At 36.4% G+C, this 19,526-nt stretch overlaps 1 protein-coding gene across 1 annotated transcript in view; it reads left to right on the top strand.

The window, feature by feature from the left end:
• The window catches only part of LOC110459200, a 25,052-nt gene extending 6,397 nt beyond the window's left edge, over positions 1-18,655 (top strand). The window contains exons 3-13 of the mRNA XM_021511341.1: positions 1,620-1,794; positions 2,097-2,214; positions 4,152-4,328; positions 6,184-6,377; positions 7,185-7,358; positions 7,497-7,762; positions 9,418-9,554; positions 10,520-10,708; positions 10,956-11,614; positions 13,512-13,620; positions 16,125-18,655. Of these exons, the coding sequence (XP_021367016.1) occupies positions 1,620-1,794; positions 2,097-2,214; positions 4,152-4,328; positions 6,184-6,377; positions 7,185-7,358; positions 7,497-7,762; positions 9,418-9,554; positions 10,520-10,708; positions 10,956-11,614; positions 13,512-13,620; positions 16,125-16,784 (2,858 nt within the window). The 3' untranslated portion in view covers positions 16,785-18,655. The remainder of the gene's footprint in view (positions 1-1,619; positions 1,795-2,096; positions 2,215-4,151; positions 4,329-6,183; positions 6,378-7,184; positions 7,359-7,496; positions 7,763-9,417; positions 9,555-10,519; positions 10,709-10,955; positions 11,615-13,511; positions 13,621-16,124) is intronic.
• The last annotated feature ends 871 nt before the right edge of the window (positions 18,656-19,526 follow it).

Genomic DNA, 19,526 nt, shown 5'->3' with positions numbered 1-19,526 from the left:
TACTGTCTCCCTCTGATCCCATTGTTACTCTACTGTCTCCCTCTGATGCAATTGTTACACTACCATCACCCTTTGATCCCATTGTTAGTCTACTGTATCCCTCTGATCCCATTGTTACTCTACTGTCTTCATCTGATCCCATTGTTACTTTACTGTATCCCTCTGATCCCATTGTTAATTTACTGTATCACTCTGATCCCATTGCTACTCTACTGTATCACTCTGATCCAATTGTTACTTTACTGTCTGCCTCTGATCCCATTGTTACTCTACTGTATCCCTCTGATCCCATTGTTACTCTATTGTCTGCCTCTGATCCCATTGTTAGTCTACTGTATCCCTCTGATCCTATTGTTACTCTACTGTCTCCCTCTGATCCCATTGTTACTCTACTGTCTCCATCTGATCCTATTGTTACTCCACTGTCACCCTCTGATCCCTTTGTTACTATACTGTCTCCATCTGATCCCATTGTTACTCTACTGTCTCCCTCTGATCCCATTGTTACTCTACTGTCTCCCTCTGATCCCATTTTTACTATACTGTATCCCTCTGATCCCATTGTTACTCTACTGTCTCCCTCTGATCCCATTGTTACTATACTGTTTCCATCTGATCCTTTTGTTACTCTACTGTCTCCCTCTGATCCCATTGTTACTCTACTGTCTCCCTCTGATCCCATTGTTACTTTACTGTATCCCTCTGATCCCATTGTTACTCTACTGTCTCCCCCTGATCCCATTGTTTCTCTACTGTCTCCATCTGATACCATTGTTACTTTACTGTCTCATTCTGATCCCATAGCTGTAATATTATTTTTCTCTGTTCCCATTGTTACAACACTATTTCCATCGGATCCCATTTTTTCACTACTATTTCCCTTTGATCACATTATTACAAAAGTATATCTTCCTTTGATCCAATTTTTGAGCTACTATCTCCATCTGATCCCATTGTTACTCTATTGTCTCCCTCTGATCCCATTGTTACTTTACTGTATCCCTCTGATCCCATTGTTACTCTACTGTCTCCATCTGATCCCATTGTTACTTTACTGTCTCCGTCTAATCCCATTGTTACTGTACTGTCTCCCTCTGATCCCATTGTTACTCTACTGTCTCCATCTGATACCATTGTTACTTTACTGTCTCTGTCTGATCCCATAGCTGTAATATTATTTTTCTCTGTTCCCATTGTTACTACACTATTTCCATCTGATCCCATTTTTTCACTACTATCTCCCTTTGATCATATTATTACAAAAGTATATCTTCCTTTGATCCAATTTTTGAGCTACTATCTCCTTCTGATCTTTTTTTTACACTGTTATATCCCACTGATTCTATTGTTACCACATATATCCCTCTGATCCCATGTAGCACTAATATGTCTCTTTGGTCCCATTCTTGTGCTACTTTCTCCCTCTGATCCCATTGTTACACAGTTATATCACACTGATTACACCCCATCTCCATCAGAGCCCATTTGAAAGATTGACATTTGCATGACTGCAACCTTTTTTCATCCATGATTGAAAGATAACAAAATTTTATGATTATAGAAATATAGAGCTGAAATTATATAAATACTAATATTAATTGTTTAACTTACAACAAAAGGTGACTATGCTCCAATGAGAGGAACGGTAATCGGGGCACTGAAGACTGAACTGGGTATGAATGTGCATCAATTGAGTAGGTCTATGGAGTTAGACTTGAGAAGACAATTCCACTGCTGGCTTTCACAGCCCTTGGAGGGACACCTTCCCTACAAACGACTTCTCTGTTTTGAAAGGTAATAGCGCAACCCTCAACTATATGTGGTGAAGTCCTTTGCTATGTCAAAATCATATAAAGTTTTCTTAGATTATTTTAAATGAGATATTTGACAGTAAAATATCTTATGGTCTCATTTATTGTGTGTTTATGACATAAAATACATATATATATGTACTTAAAACTAGAAGTTTCAATACTTGTAATAATAACTTCTAGTTCAAAAATGAATTCCCACCTCCAATAAGAAAATAAAACCAAGTTGTTACTTTTGAATTAAGTTGATAAGTGAAAGTAAATGATAAATGTTTGTTATTACAGAACGAGGGGAGATTGCACAATAGTAGAAGATATCCGTCAGATGTTTCGTGTGTTTGTACCAGTATTCAACAACAAAGAGACTACAGTAATCACACCACTACTTGCCACAGGCCATCAGGTATTTATTGAGTACCCTAGTGACCTACTTTACGACGGCCACTGGTTTCTCTGACCTTAATATGCCCTAATGCTATCAATGAAATCATCAGGCGGTTCCAGCTCTGTCTGTGTGGGTATAATCACCCGTATCGTGGTGACCTACTTTACGACGGCCATCAGGCAGTTCCAGCTCTGTCTGTGTGGGTAAAATCACCCGTATCGTGGTGACCTACTTTACGACGGCCATCAGGCAGTTCCAGCTCCGTCTGTGTGGGTATAATCACCCGTATCGTGGTGACCTACTTTACGACGGCCATCAGGCAGTTCCAGCTCTGTCTGTGTGGGTATAATCACCCGTATCGTGGTGACCTACTTTACGACGGCCATCAGGCAGTTCCAGCTCTGTCTGTGTGGGTATAATCACCCGTATCGTGGTGACCTACTTTACGACGGCCATCAGGCAGTTCCAGCTCTGTCTGTGTGGGTATAATCACCCGTATCGTGGTGACCTACTTTACGACGGCCATCAGGCAGTTCCAGCTCTGTCTGTGTGGGTATAATCACCCGTATCGTGGTGACCTACTTTACGACGGCCATCAGGCAGTTCCAGCTCTGTCTGTGTGGGTATAATCACCCGTATCGTGGTGACCTACTTTACGACGGCCATCAGGCAGTTCCAGCTCTGTCTGTGTGGGTATAATCACCCGTATCGTGGTGACCTACTTTACGACGGCCATCAGGCAGTTCCAGCTCTGTCTGTGTGGGTATAATCACCCGTATCGTGGTGACCTACTTTACGACGGCCATCAGGCAGTTCCAGCTCTGTCTGTGTGGGTATAATCACCCGTATCGTGGTGACCTACTTTACGACGGCCATCAGGCAGTTCCAGCTCTGTCTGTGTGGGTATAATCACCCGTATCGTGGTGACCTACTTTACGACGGCCATCAGGCAGTTCCAGCTCTGTCTGTGTGGGTATAATCACCCGTATCGTGGTGACCCTCATACTTGTCCCATAAAAATATATTTGATCCCACAAAATTTGCACCCAGTTCCTACATTTTTTAACGGATCTCTTTGAAGCTTATTATACATTATAATCATGATATGAAGTTGTGTCTCCATTGAAAGAATTTTGATTCAACAATTTTTCTAAAAGTTATTGCCCTTTGTTCATTTCAGTATTTGATTTTTTGTCCGGCAATCTCCTCCTAGATATTTCAACGGATCTCTTTGAAACTTGGTATAAATTATAATCATGATATGAAGTTAAGTCTCCCTTAAAAGAATTTTGATTTGACGATTATTGCAAAAGTTATTGCCCTTTGTTCATTTCAGTATTTGATTATTTGTCCGGGGATTTTCTCATACATTTTTTATAGCATGTCAGCTAACCACTCTTAGAATGTTGTAGATCTTATTTCAATGTAAGAAAGTATATAACACTATATGACATTCGACGGGCATATATTGATCCGCCCCGCAGTATATACTCTTGTTAGTATTTGATTACCTTATGTTTGTATATAATACTGAGATAAGTTTGGTTTTTAGTATTTGATAACCTTATGTTTGTATATATATTACTGAGATTATAATGTTTTTTAGTATTTGATAACCTTATGTTTGTATTTTAGTATTTGATTACCTTATGTTTGTATGTATAGTACTGAGATAAGATTGATTTTTAGTATTTGATAACCTTATGTTTGTATATATATAATACTGAGATACGATTTATTTTTAGTATTTGATTACCTTATGTTTGTATACATAGTACTGAGATAAGATTGATTTTTAGTATTTGATTACCTTATGTTTGTATATATATAATACTGAGATACGATTGATTTTTAGTATTTGATTACCTTATGTTTGTATACATAGTACTGAGATAAGATTGATTTGACGTGCTTGGTCCAAACTCACCTTCTGCGTTACTCTCCCTTGATTTCAGAATAAAAGTCCTGAGCATGTGCTGTCAGTCATGCTTCACTGTGCTGCTCAATGGATTATGGCAGGTCTGCCACTCAAGTGCTTCAAGATTGTCATCTATGGTTCACAAAACAAATCCATGTCTGAGATTTTCTCCAAAATAAAGGATACTTATACAAAATTAAGTAAAAAGAGAATGGTAAATATCTAGTAAAACATATCCAAATGCCTATATGTAATGATTTCATGTAACACTAATGGTATGCATTGAAGCATTATTATTAAGTACCTGTAAATAATGGTAAAGTTTACTTGAGGGTGATATTCTAGATATAGATCTGGTTGTTTGATACATTTTCTTGAAAGTGATATCTAATTGGTAGATTTGTTTTATTATGCACTGTTAATTTAAGGGTGGTATTCCAATAGAAGATGTAGAACTATGATGTGTAATGAATTTAAGGATAGTACATGTACTCATGTGGTAGATTGGGCAGTAGGATGCATAGTTATCTTGAGGGTGGTATTTCAATGGTAGATTTGGTAGTATGATGCATAGTTATCTTGAGGCTGGTATTTCAATGGTTGATTTGGTAGTATGATGCATAGTTATCTTGAGGGTGGTATTTCAATGGTATATTTGGTAGTATGATGCATAGTTTTCTTGAGGGTGGTATTTCAATTGTAGATTTGGCAATATGATTCATACTCTTCTTGAGGGTGGTATTTCAATGATCAATTTGGTAGTATGATGCATAGTTTTCTTGAGGGTGGTATTTCAATTGTAGATTTTGCAATATGATTCATAATCTTCTTGAGAGTGGTATTTCAATGGTATATTTGGTAGTATGATGCAAAGTTATCTTGAGGGTGGTATTTCAATGGTAGATTTGGTAGTATGATGCATAGTTTTCTTGAGGGTGGTATTTCAATGGTAGATTTGGTAGTATGATGCATAGTTTTCTTGAGGGTGGTATTTCAATGGTAGATTTGGTAGTATGATGCATAGTTTTCTTGAGGGTGGTATTTCAATGGTAGATTTGGTAGTATGATGCATAGTTTTCTTGAGGGTGGTATTTCAATGGTAGATTTGGTAGTATGATGCATAGTTTTCTTGAGGGTGGTATTTCAATTGTAGATTTGGCAATATGATTCATAGTCTTCTTGAGGGTGGTATTTCAATGGTAGATTTGGTAGTATGATGCATAGTTTTCTTGAGGGTGGTATTTCAATGGTAGATTTGGTAGTATGATGCATAGTTTTCTTGAGGGTGGTATTTCAATTGTAGATTTGGCAATATGATTCATAGTCTTCTTGAGGGTGGTATTTCAATGGTAGATTTGGTAGTATGATGCATAGTTTTCTTGAGGGTGGTATTTCAATGGTAGATTTGGTAGTATGATGCATAGTTTTCTTGAGGGTGGTATTTCAATTGTAGATTTGGCAATATGATTCATAGTCTTCTTGAGGGTGGTATTTCAATGGTAGATTTGGTAGTATGATGCATAGTTTTCTTGAGGGTGGTATTTCAATGGTAGATTTGGTAGTATGATGCATAGTTTTCTTGAGGGTGGTATTTCAATGGTAGATTTGGTAGTATGATGCATAGTTTTCTTGAGGGTGGTATTTCAATTGTAGATTTGGCAATATGATTCATAGTCTTCTTGAGGGTGGTATTTCAATGGTAGATTTGGTAGTATGATGCATAGTTTTCTTGAGGGTGGTATTTCAATGGTAGATTTGGCAGTATGATTCATAATTTTCTTTAGGGTGGTACTCAAATGGCAGATTTTGCAGGATGATGGGTAGTTTTCTTGAGGTTGGTACTCCAATGATAGACCTGGTAATAGGATTCATAGTTTTCTTGAGGGTTACAGGTATTTCAATGGTAGATTATACAGTCTTATTTTAGAAAAATTCAGAATAATCTTTACTAAGAATCTATCATAGTACTAAAAAAAACTGTGAATAACAAAGATTCAATTAATCAGTCTCCTGTTACATTTTCATAATCCTAATAACATTCTAAAAAAAACGTTTTTATATTTTTGAAGGAAAAAAGTCTAAACCTACAGACATTTGATATTTTCATCATGTTCCAAGATGCGGATAAACATTGGTGTAAGAAAATTGAGAAAACTCTCAGGAAGAAGAAATCTGATATAAAGATTTGCGCTGATGTACAAATATTTAAGGAGGATGAAGTGTGGCAAGATCAAATCTTTCAGAAAATGTCCTCATGTTTGAAGTAATTATTTAACTTACACTTCATTGTTACTGTAGATTATTTTACTTCTCTTTATCATGGACACATATACCTGTTGATTTGCCATGCATTATTCTCTTGAGTTTGGCCAAATTCCTTGGAAGCAAATTCAGCTCTGTGTCTGTATTTACCAGTTTATGGGTAGTTTGGTTAAGTAACAAAAAATAAGTTTCATAGCATTTCTTTTTGCCTCCACCTTTAACCTTAACATCTGTGACCTTTGTTAACTTAATTATTTCATTTCGACCACTTATAGACCGAGTATTGCACATTCACCTTACACACATCTCTCGTTAAGTACAAATTGTACAAGTTTTTACTGTTCCTTTTGTTTATACGAAGAATTATCATACAATGTTTGAAAGTGAGAAACATCATTTACAGACAGAGTTGCTGGGGCCCACTCTAAGAACAAGGTCAGAACGGGAGGTGAAAGTTCAAATAACAGAAGTCTCTTTATATTTGTGCAAATTGCATAAATTCAGGGCATATGTATGCTACTGATCATTACACCTGATAACTTGGTTTTTGCTTTCTGACTGAAGTTCTTTTTAAAAATACACTTCATCCACTTAATTATTATAGATAGATGTTGCATTCCAGTATCATTAGCAAATGACAATTAAGGTATTAATATATGAATGTAGTGAAACTTAGATAGGTAAATAGCTGTGTTACAACTTTGTTAAAGAAAACCTCTGAGTGATACTTCAATGTTGAAAAGTTGCTTAAGAGTTGAGATTGTTGAAATAAATGTTCCATTTGCTATACTCTTGTTTTTATTTGTAGAATCATTGTTGTGCTGACCCCACTGTTTGTGAACAGCTCGGAGTGTTTAGAGCAGTTTAACATGGCTATGTGCTGTAACCGTTTGAGGAAGGGGAACATTCTGCAGCCTTTCTATGTTCTAACAGTGGAATCCATGCCTGTCTACATCACTCTAGTTCAGTACCAAGATTGTCGGTGAGTTATCTCCCTTCTCTATCTATTTTTACCAGTGTTATTTTGCCATACGTAGTACTTGCTGAATGTATATAGAGATAACCCGATAACCTAAGGTTTTCTGAAGAAAAATATCAACATGTCAAATCTCCCTCACAGAGTGCGTAAAGAAGCTGACAGTATAGAAACCAAGATCCAGGATGCCTGTTCCATGTTAGTTGAGAGGTTGTCTGGCCAAGAGGAAGAGATGGACGAAGTCAAGAACAATATCCTGGACCTACCTGGCCCTGCTAGGACCAAGCAGTACGACATCTTTATTTCCTACTCGCACAAAAACCCTGACCAGGCTGGAGATTTACTAAAGGAGCTGTTAGGGGCCAAACCTGAACCTAAGATCTTCTACGACCGAAGTGAACTGACCATGGGTAAGGAGAATATGTTACAGAACTGTACACTCACTAGTCAGTAGTGTACAACTTACCATGGTACCAGACAAAAAGTACCTGTATTAGATAAAAACTGTTCAAACAAGACTAAAGAAATAAAATGGGAATTTTGTATGACTATTATAATAGATTTGCCTATTGTTTGTTGTTTACATATTGTTCAGTTTACAATAGCTGAAGTCATTGTGTGCGTGTTGTTTATATATTGTTCAGTTTACAATAGCTGAAGTCATTGGGTGGTGGTTGTTTATATATTGTTCAATTTACAATAGCTGAAGTCATTGTGTGCGTGTTGTTTATATATTGTTCAGTTTACAAAAGCTGAAGTCATTGTGTGCTTGTTGTTTATATCTTGTTCAGTTTACAATAGCTGAAGTCATTGGGTGGTGGTTGTTTATATATTGTTCAATTTACAATAGCTAAAGTGATTGTGTGCTTGTTATTTATATATTGTTCAGTTTACCAAAGCTGACGTCATTGTGAGCTTGTTGTTTATATATTGTTCAATTTACAATAGCTGAAGTCATTGTGTGGTGGTTGTTTATTTATTGTTCAGTTTACAATAGCTGAAGTCATTGGGTGGTGGTTGTTTATATATTGTTCAATTTACAATAGCTAAAGTGATTGTGTGCTTGTTATTTATATATTGTTCAGTTTACAATAGCTGTAGTCATTGTGTGGTGGTTGTTTATATATTGTTCAGTTTACAGTAGCTGAAGTCATTGTGTGCTTGTTGTTTATATCTTGTTCAGTTTACAATAGCTGAAGTCATTGTGTGGTGGTTGTTTATTTATTGTTCAGTTTACAATAGCTGAAGTCATTGGGTGGTGGTTGTTTATATATTGTTCAATTTACAATAGCTAAAGTGATTGTGTGCTTGTTATTTATATATTGTTCAGTTTACCAAAGCTGACGTCATTGTGAGCTTGTTGTTTATATATTGTTCAATTTACAATAGCTAAAGTGATTGTGTGCTTGTTATTTATATATTGTTCAGTTTACCAAAGCTGACGTCATTGTGAGCTTGTTGTTTATATATTGTTCAATTTACAATAGCTAAAGTGATTGTGTGCTTGTTATTTATATATTGTTCAGTTTACCAAAGCTGACGTCATTGTGAGCTTGTTGTTTATATATTGTTCAATTTACAATAGCTGAAGTCATTGTGTGCTTGTTGTTCAGTTGGTTGAGGTATCTGACAAATCTTGGCCATTGTTTTCTGGAAAAGAAATCATAAGAAATTCTTTTGGAAATGAATTATTTACATTGCTTCTCATAAAAACCAATATATATAGTTACAAATGTAAGTCCTCTCTGATAACAGACGATCGTCCGTCTAAGGATTCTCTGATAGAATCTGATATTTATGGTGACCTTGACCTTTATATGAAATAGAAATGTTTGTTTTATATGCTCCACCATTTTATCAGGAATGGTAGGCTGGGAATAGGATGGGGGCTATCAGTGTTACCAGTGTTTCATAGTTCTTAGAAAATATTTCACAGTATTTCTTACCTGTTATTGCATATTTTGTGTATGTCCTATATTGAGATATTCTACCTCTCTGTAAGTATATTATTGTAAGTATGTGACACATGCCTATTCTAATGTGTATGGGTCTATTCTTTCCTCAGGGAGTATGTGGCAGAAGACCCTGTATGATTCGGTGGATGGGGCGCGGTGCGTTATTGCCCTCGTGTCCCAGACCTATGTATCTTCTCTGATTTGTCAGGAGGAGTACAACATCGCCCTACTGCGACATCTCATTGATGTAGGTTCCTAACACAACGTTTTCACAACTCTAATTTCATTTTTGTGACATCACGTAATCACTATTGGTAAAGGGAAAATTGGGTAGTTGATTTTCACTGTTTCAGCATTTCCATTGGTTGATCTAAATGACTTGAAACATAAAAATTGAGTTTCTATCACACTTGAAGATTCTGTTGTCTATAGAAATCAAATTAATATTATATCTAAAACTCTGACTTAAGATCCTTCAACAAGTCCAATTGTTATATAGTTTTGTGAATAAACTGTATCCTTCAATAAGTTCAAAAAAATGTATCCTTCAACAAGTCCAATAAACTGTATCCTTCAATAAGTTCAAAAAACTGTACCCTTCAACAAGTCCAAAAAACTGTATCCTTCAACAAGTCCAATTAACTGTATCCTTCAATAAGTTCAAAAAACTGTACCCTTCAACAAGTCCAAAAAACTGTACCCTTCAACAAGTCCAATTGTTACAATGGTAACTAGTTTTGGGAATAAACTATAAACATCTTATATATCAACATCCCCCTAATCGCTGTCCATGGTGAGGGGTGAGTACCTCAATGACCTTGATAGCTATGCTGGTTGGGGCTTTGTGCTCCTGGTAGGGTCACCCAACCCAGACAGGTTGAAAGATAGAGGTCAGACCAAGCAGCACTGTCATTTGGCCGGGACAAGGAAATTATCGAAACAAGATTTTCATGGCAGGGTCAGACATTAGCATTTAGCACCATATTAAACCTGGTTGTCAATGTATTTTACATAATGATCCAGTGATCTTCATACAAGTCGGTTCTGCCTTCATCCACAAGTAATATTAACTTAACTACAAGAATGTGATTGCTTTTAACATGTGTGAACTTGATCTTATAGAGTCTTATAAATTACCAAACAATTTGAAGTTAATTTTATCCGTTCTGTTACTCCTGTAATACACTGACATGATTTTATTTGTTATTGCAGCCAACTAAGATCCTGTTTTTACCAGTTTGTATAGAAGATCTGTCGTCAACCCCCCATGCAGGATTCTGTAAAGTCGACATGGTGGATGGTAGGGGAGACAACTTTGCTGGTGCTGTGGATTTTATCTTAAAGATGGTTATAAACTGGCTTCAAACTGGAGAAAAGGGGCACTTCAATGTGTTGGAGAAGGTAAGTTGTAAATATAGGAAGATATTTATGCAAATGTCAGTTTAAAGATGGCTACCACTACTGTATAAAGCAGTAGTATTGATTTTCTTCACATAATTTTGTAGGGTTTTCTGGTGTACTCGCTTGCTTAAAATTCTAATTATCTGATGATAATTTCATTGCTGGTAAATTGTACTAAAAAGTATTTTTGGGTAATTTGCATGATAACGTAATTATTACTTATAAGATTTTATTTTATTTGTTGTAGGAATTAAAAGGTGTAAACTACAAAGACATTTTCGAGACGATAAGAACCAGATATGTGGCAACCAACTACAAATTACACGTAAAGGATTTCACAATTTATCGTAAAAGTGCTCTGCCAGAAGTGAAAGCCAGCCCTGAGGACCAAGACAAGCAAGAATGTGATGTGGCCATTGGCTTTGCTGGTGATGCGACTTACTGTGCCATGGTTTTGAACCATGTACTAGATAACCTTCATCCCGAACTGAAGGTCAGATTTCTGTGGGAACGAAACAAGTCACTTCTCCAAGACATTGACACGGCTCGTGCAATTGTACTCTTCCTATCAGAGGAGTTTGTTAGTTCAGAAGAACACATGCAGAATCTCCACCTGGCTCTCTGTCGCCAGCGACTACTGAAGGGTAGACGTGTTGTACACTTTGTCCAGACTATGGACCTGCCTGGTGAACACAGCTTTCTGAAACTTCTTCCCATGGCAGCAAATTTCAAGGACAGAATTTGGTATGACTATGTCAAAAACAGGGGTGGTGACAAAGCAGACAAGATGAGGAAGTATGTCATTTCAAAGGTGGTTGACATGAGTGGGACCTTCTCCTGTAGCTACAACGATTATCTCGCTATGGTCAAGGTTGCAGATGATGTGATGGACGAAATATTACGAACGTAAGTTTAAAATTGGTAGATTGAGCTGATGTCACTTACTTTGGATAATGATAAAGCATGCAGTGAAGCTGGGAAAATTGACTATTTTTAGGTCATCTGAGCTTTGCTCAAGTGACATATTCTAATCGCTTTACGTCTGTCGTCTGTAAACTTTTTACATTTTCAACTTCTTTTCAAGAACCAGTGGATGGATTATTTTCAAACTTGGTCAGAATCATCCTTGGTATATGAGGCTACAAAATTGTAAAATTGGGATTCCTACCCCAACCGCTGGGGCCAGGGTGGGGCCCCAAAGGAAAATTAACCAATATTTCAAAATCTTCTTCTCCAGACTCAGAGGTACAGTCATTTTCTCTGCATGGAAAAAAAGATCATCAGCGGCTTAACTTAAATTGTAAATTTCAGGACCCCCGAGCTATTTGTTCTCCCTTTGGGAGGGGGTAAAGTTTACTATAGTTTATATAGGGAAATAACACTTTTGGGTATATTCTGACAACTTTCTGTAGGAAATTATTTTCACTTGGTGAGAATTATCCTTGGGTGAAGATGGTTTCAAATTGTAAAATTTAAATTCCTACCCCAACCCTAGGGGCCAGGGCGGGGCCCCAAAGGGAAAATTAACCAATATATCAAAAAAAATCTTCTCAAGACTCAGAGGTACTAGTCTACAGTCATTTTCTCTGCATGGAAAGAAAGATCATCAGGGGCTTTACTTAAATTGTAAATTTCAGGACCCCTGAGCTATCTGTTCTCCCTTGGGAAGGGGGTAAAGTTTACTATAGTTTATATTGGGAAATAACACTTTTGGGTATATTTCATCCATTTTCAGCAGAAAATTACTCAAACTTAGTCAGAATCATCTTTGGTGAATGAGAGTATTTCTTTGTAAAATTGGGATTCCTGCCCCATCCCCAGGGGCTAGGGTGGGGCCCCAAAGGGAACATTTACCAATATTTTCAAATTCTTATCCTTTGATGACATGACAAGTATTGTATTTCACTTAGTTTACATGCTGATTTCCACATCACATCTAAACAATAAAATAAAGCTACCAGTACCTATAATATAACTCAGGTGACCGCTAAGGCCCTTGGGCCTCTTGTCATTAATGAGTGTTTGGTATAAGTCAACCCCAAAACTTCAATACTTGAAGATCAGTATGCACCTTATACTGATATAGCTGATGAAATAAGTTCTGAACAACATGGTCATATATTGACGGCAATAATTTTACTGGATTAAGGGTTCACAGGATTGTTGATAATTTTACGCTGAAAAGTGGGCATATTGCATTGATTTGTCCATGTTTGTCCATTTGTCCGACTAGTAGAGTGATACTAAGTATATACCAGGAGGTTTTTCGCTGCAGTAAAACTTTCAGCTTTTTGCTCTCTGTAATGAGAGCTAATTTATCACTACACCGGGCATTTGTAAACAACATTATAAGTATTAGTAGAGATGTAATCAAATGTGATGGATGAAATTAACAATTAGCGAAAATAGATTTTATGGGTGCAAGGCAAAAGTTTGACTGGACCAAATTTTCCCAATATATATTACTTATCAAATTTACACTATGGGTGTGCCATGTAGGTTTTATTAGCTCAAAATTACATGAAAATAAAGAGAACTTCTTTACAAATCTTTGTGGTCATGATTTCTCAACAATAGATTAATGGACTAACCTTAAAAAATAGATTACCACAGGGGCACGCAACTACTAAAAATATTGCTTTTGTAAGACTTTCAGTCGCTGAATAGTACGTATCCACCAGCTGAAAGTCTAACAAATGCAATAGTTTTAGTAGTTGTGTGCCCCTGTGATATTTCACAGGCGTATGAAGATCTGGGTTTCGTCTAAGGTATTTGAATTAAGTTTCTGCTGATTTTTTTTCAGAGATAAAGAGGAGGCATCAGAGCAGGCAGAACCAATGCTTCTGAACCTCCTTAAGGTGAAACAGGAGCTACAGGAGGATACAGACAGCACAGACATACATCTCATCAAGGCAAGTAAAACTATCAGAGCTTATATATCATGGAAGCTACCCACTCTCCTGTTAGGTTTAAACAATACTTACCTCAGTTCTTCTTAATCCCTCACCCTTTGTTTTCATCATATGAATTTTCCAAGAGATTTTGATCCCGAAGCATTTTTGCTAAAATATTTCCCTGTTCTATTAACATATAATGTGATGAACATTGTCTCTTTTTATTATGATCTACCTAGGAAGGAAGTTATACTATCTTTATTATGATCTACCTAGCTAGGAAGGAAGTTATATTATCTTTATAATGATCTACCTAGGAAGGAAGGTATACTAGTGGTGACATGTATGTCAGGCCATGACTGTTTTATCATTTATGTGTACTTTTGATATAAGCATGTATATTTCCCACAAATGACCAAGGAAGTATATTAATTTGTATTTTTAGCACACCTGGTTTGAAGTACCAAGGTGAAATTATACCGTACTACAGCCTGCCATTCTCAAGTCAATTATTCATCATCAATCTGTCAAATGTTTCAGATGACATTTCTGGGTATTCTACAAGAACTCTTTTTAGCTCCCCGGGTCCGAAGGACCAAGGTGAGCTTATGCTATACCGTGGCGTCCGTCCGTCGTCCGTCATCCATCCATCAACAATTTCTTTAAACGACTTCTTCTTCTTAACCATTGATTGGAATTTAAATAAATTTTACTAGAAGAATCCCTAGGTGGTGGGGATTTTAAAATTGTACAAATAGTGGGGCTGACCCCCCAGGGGGCTGAGGGGTGGGGCCAAAAGGGGGCAATTTGTCTATATTGCTTTAAGCAACTTCTTCTGCAGAACTATGCCATGGATATCGATCACATTTGGTCGGAAGCATTTATGGGAGGCAGGGATTCAAAATTGTACAAATGGTGGGGCCAAAATAAGTGTATTACTTGGAAATGGTTGAGATCCCCACCGTATAACCATATATACAATTGCTGAGTATAAAGAGAAGAATGCACACTTGCTTCCAGGACGGCTCTAGGGTCTGGCCCAACCCTTGGAGACTTAACCCCTGGGTCATAACTTTGAAACGGTTGAGATCCCCACCCCAAACCTATAAATACAAATGCTGGGCAAAAAGAGACGAATGCAGTCATGACATTAAAATTGATCCTTGGGTCTGGCCACAACCCTAGGGACCTTGTTTCTGAGTCACAGCTTGGAAACAGTTGAGATCCCCACCCCATAACCATACATAAAATTGCTGGCCATGAAAAATCCAATACAGATATGCTACAAGGATAGGCCTTGCCATGGGGTCTGGCATATTCCCTTGGATCTCATTTGGGGAATATTTTGCCATGATTGCTTAGATATCCAGGTGAGCGATACAGGCCATTTGGGCCTCTTGTATTAAGTTGAAAGCATCCTTAGATGATGACAATAAAAAAAATAGAAGGGTACCTGCTTAACAGGCCTGAAGATACAAACACAATCTTTCTACCAGGATTGACACTATGATCTGTCTGTGGGGACCTAAAAGTCCCAGGGTCATAAATTATCACAGAAACAAGTCATGATCTTTACCCTCATAACCATATAGTTTACATGCATGACATTCATAGGCATGGAGAGACAAACACAATATCATGTTATCAGAATTGGCCTCAGGGTCCTACTCTTGATGTTTGAACTTAGTCCCTGGGTTTGAGATCCCCATCCAATAACCATATACAAACACAATCATGCTATCAGGATTAGCCCCCCACCCTTGAGTCTAAGTAGTCCTTGGGCCATAACTTAGGTCAAAACAGTTGTGATCCCCATCCAATCACCATATACAAATACAGTCATGCTATAGGGATTAGCCCCACCCTTGAGTCTAAATAGTCCTTGAGTCATAACTTAGGTCAAAACAGTTGTGATCCCCATCCTATAACCATAGATGTGCTTGCTGTGCATGAACAAACTATTACAATCATGACACCAGGATTCAGCCCTGCAATTTTGCTCCACTTCTGGAGACTTGCTTTTAATAAGAATATGTTTTCAATGATTGCTTATATATCCAAGTGAGCAATACAGACCCTATGGGCCTTTTTTTAAGATATTGATGTACAAAAGCACAAAAGAAAAAAAATACACAGGTTCTCTTTAAAGTCATATGGGTAAATGATTGTTTGAAGTCAGGAAAAGCGATGTTAATGATCGACAGAAATTGAATGGATTATTATTTCTAGCTTAATTGTTTCTTTTAAAATAATGTCTGTTAATATTTTTCATTATGTCTTTAACATGAATCTTTATTTATGAAAAAAATATAAATATATTGTGTGATCATTTTATCTTTATTTCTTTCGTTTGAAAATGAATCTGCATGGTAAATGTCATAAAAAACCCATTATATATATCATCCATTTTATAAAACTGTGGTACTGAAAATGTTGTCATTTTATGATGTTGGTTTCAGCATTAAATGTATTGAATTCAGGTTAACATGCATTTTCAATTGTCAGTTTCATTTTAATAACAGGTGAATGAATTAGTCCTAGAGACAAAGGAGGGTCAGTCTAGTCAGGAAATACAGAATCAAAAAGGCTCCGAAACAACAGGAAATAACCCTGCCACAACTACAGGGATTGTCTCAAAACCAACAGAGGATAAGTCTGCCACAACAGGCACTGTCTCAAAACCAACAGAGAATAAGAGTGCCACAACAGGGACTGACTCAAAACCAACAGAGGATAAAACTGCCACAACAGGGACTGTCTCTAAACCAACAGAGGATAAGTCTGCCACAACAGGGACAGTCTCAAAACCAACAGAGGAAAACTCGACTACAACAGAGACTGCCTCAAAACCAACAGAGGATAAAACTGCCACAACAGGGACTGTCTCAAAACCAACAGAGGATAAGTCTGTCACAACAACAGAGACAGTTCCAAAACCAACAGATGTTGTGACCAGCAAAGTAACAGAGGAACAATCTGTTCATTCAAAACCTGGGCCTGTGGAACCTGACCATTCTAAACCAAATGGAGGTCCCACCACAGAAACCCAAAGAAGCTCTGAATCCAAAAACAACACAGTCTTGACACCAGAAAAATCTGAAACCCACACTGTACAAGATAAACCAAAAATTGAAAAGACAGCAAACAACACAAAAACCTCCAAGTCATGTCAGATTTTGTGAATGATCCATCAGTGTAATGTGGTGTCAAACAGTGCTAAAATTACCAAACGTTTTATATAACATTTAAAAAGGGTAAAGTTCAGATCACTGTTAACAGGTGTAAATTTGTATTACAAGAAGAAGGTGAAAACTTTGGATTACCACACAATAGGGAATCAAGCAGAACAGCTTGGGAGAAGGTTCTTGGCTTGACAAGCTAAGGATGGAGAACATTTACAAAAGCGTGAGATTTATGGCCCACAAGCCATGATATACGTTACGTTGTGAGTGAGTTAGGACATCTCAGTGTGCGAGATGTTTTCTCACACTGTAGGCAATGTCAATTGTGAGACATGACAACCGTGATATTGGGTACTTGTCAACGGTTTGTGCCATTGTCTGGCTTCTTCAGGTAGAGACTTTGGATTAGGACTTTCACAGTATGTGAACCAATAAAATGATGACTTTCACTCCATACGAACTAACAAAATTGATTTCCACTTTATATGAAATTATAAAATGATGATTTTCTCTTTATGTGAAGACATTTCAAGCAATGCTTTCCTTCATCCTTAAAACGTTGTGCAATTATATTCTAGATTACAGTGTTAAGTATATCGTCTCTTAATACAATGGAATCTAGTTTCTAATCCAAGCGCTCATTACCAAAATATTTCCTTGACAAATGATTATAATTTATAAATTCATTATTAAACAAAAAGTTTTCTATACCAATTTATTTTCCTGCAATCAAAATATTTTAAAATATTTAACCAAACATTTCTTATTCCCGACTCTTGGTGGAAAACAAAATCTTTTCATCTCACATCAAAGTGATACCTATATAGTATACTTATTTGTTAAAAGTGTAGCGAAACTGGACTGGGTCGATTGTCGGCGACCAGGTAGCTCAATGAGTAGAGCGTCTGTCTCGAGTTCAGAGGGTCCCGCGATTTGAACCTCGGTCTGACCGACATTTTTCTGCTCCTGTTAAAAAAGTTCCAATCTAAAATACAGTATAAAACATTGTGCAAATTACCTTTCATAAAAAATATGACAATAAGTATAGTTTGTTGGTAGATATTTGAGGATGTCCTATTCTATTTCCTGTTATCATTTTTCAAAAAATAGGTCACTGTATAGCCACTTAGCTTAAATTTGCTATTTTTGAAATAAGTCTATAAATGCATTAAATATGATAGGCCTTTAATTATGCTTCAAACAAACAGGAAAGCCTGTGATGTCATGATACCATATCGAGGTTATGACATTTGACTTCACCATCTGTGGACAGCTGTTGTAAAGTCATAAAACCCTGACAAACCGTTTGTCTGGTTGGAAAGATTGCTCAATAATTAGTTTCTACTTGTAACTGCAAGATGTTTTTGAATTAGATCTTTGAACTATACTCAATAAACATCCTTGCTTATGTCAAAAAGAAAACAACTTGTACCTCTTTATATTTATACAAAGCTTGAAGGATATAATTTAGTATATCTAGTAACATTTGACATGACATGCGCCATGCTTCGACATATCAGCTGGGATATTTGTTAATCAATTAAATATAACTAATATCTGTCACACTGTGACGGATATTATTTTTAAAAAAAATGATATCCGTCACTTTGTGAATAACACTTTGATATTGACCAATCAGAACAGTACTTACTATTCACTGCATGTTCTGGTCAGATCTTTGCTATATATCCTAAAACATTACGTAACTTAACTACGCAATTGTTAATGCTTTGTAAGCAAATCTTAACAGATTGAGCATAAAATGGTATGATAGTGTTGAGTAGCCAGCCTTTTCAAAATGGACTATGTATGGTTTGGGCCTGTTTTGGCCCCCAAATGCATCAAAATTCAAAACCTTTAAATAAACTTTGAAATGACTGTTTCTTTAATTTCGAATACTTCCCAAATTATATTATGAAAATATTTATTCATATTTCTAATTATTGTTGCCATGGTAACAAGTTCAAATTTGCATAAATTAGAAAATAATGAATATTCAGTGAATATTGTGATATTTTGCATAGTTTTTCTCCTAGAAACTAAGAGCGCATACTTGAACAAGCTTAATATCAAAAGGATAATGTGTAGGCACCTGTAATACATCTTTAGGAGAAATATAAAGTTTGTTCAAGAGTGCACTCTATGGTAGCTTAGAGAAAAACTAGGTGAAAACCTGTCAAATTTGACTGAATAATCAAATTTCAATAATTTATGCAAATACGACCTGGATACCATTGCAGCCAAAATTGAAAACACAAATAAATGTTTACATAATAGTACTGGGGAAGTATTCAAAATTAAAGAAACAGTCGTTTGAAAGTTCTATTGCAGATTTATAATTTTGATGGATTTGGGGGCCCAAACCATACAGTGCTTTCTCCACATTTTTGTTGTTGTAGGTACTTAAATAAATAACCCCGTTTTATTAAATGGTTGAAGTAATTGATAAACACATTTCTTTAGTATTATCCCATTCATTAAGTACAGTATAGCATCCGTATACCTTGAATCATCACCTTGGTTAATATATATTTTATTTATTTCAATTTAATTTGACTTCATTCTTTATCATCTTATTGTACACCTGTTTTACTATGTACACTATTGTCTGTTATACATGGTTAATGAGCTACATTATATGTACTAGAATTGTTTTGATAGAATGTTATTTATTTTGTACAACTGTATTTCACATATACATGTATTTGATTATGTACCGAGTTTATTCCACCAGCGATATTG

The sequence above is a fragment of the Mizuhopecten yessoensis genome, unplaced genomic scaffold (assembly GCF_002113885.1).
Source record: "Mizuhopecten yessoensis strain PY_sf001 unplaced genomic scaffold, ASM211388v2 scaffold9985, whole genome shotgun sequence".
In the NCBI taxonomy this organism is placed as follows: Eukaryota; Metazoa; Mollusca; class Bivalvia; order Pectinida; family Pectinidae; genus Mizuhopecten; species Mizuhopecten yessoensis.
The sequence above is the reverse complement of the archived record's forward strand: the minus strand, read 5'-3'. Positions and strand labels throughout refer to the sequence as shown.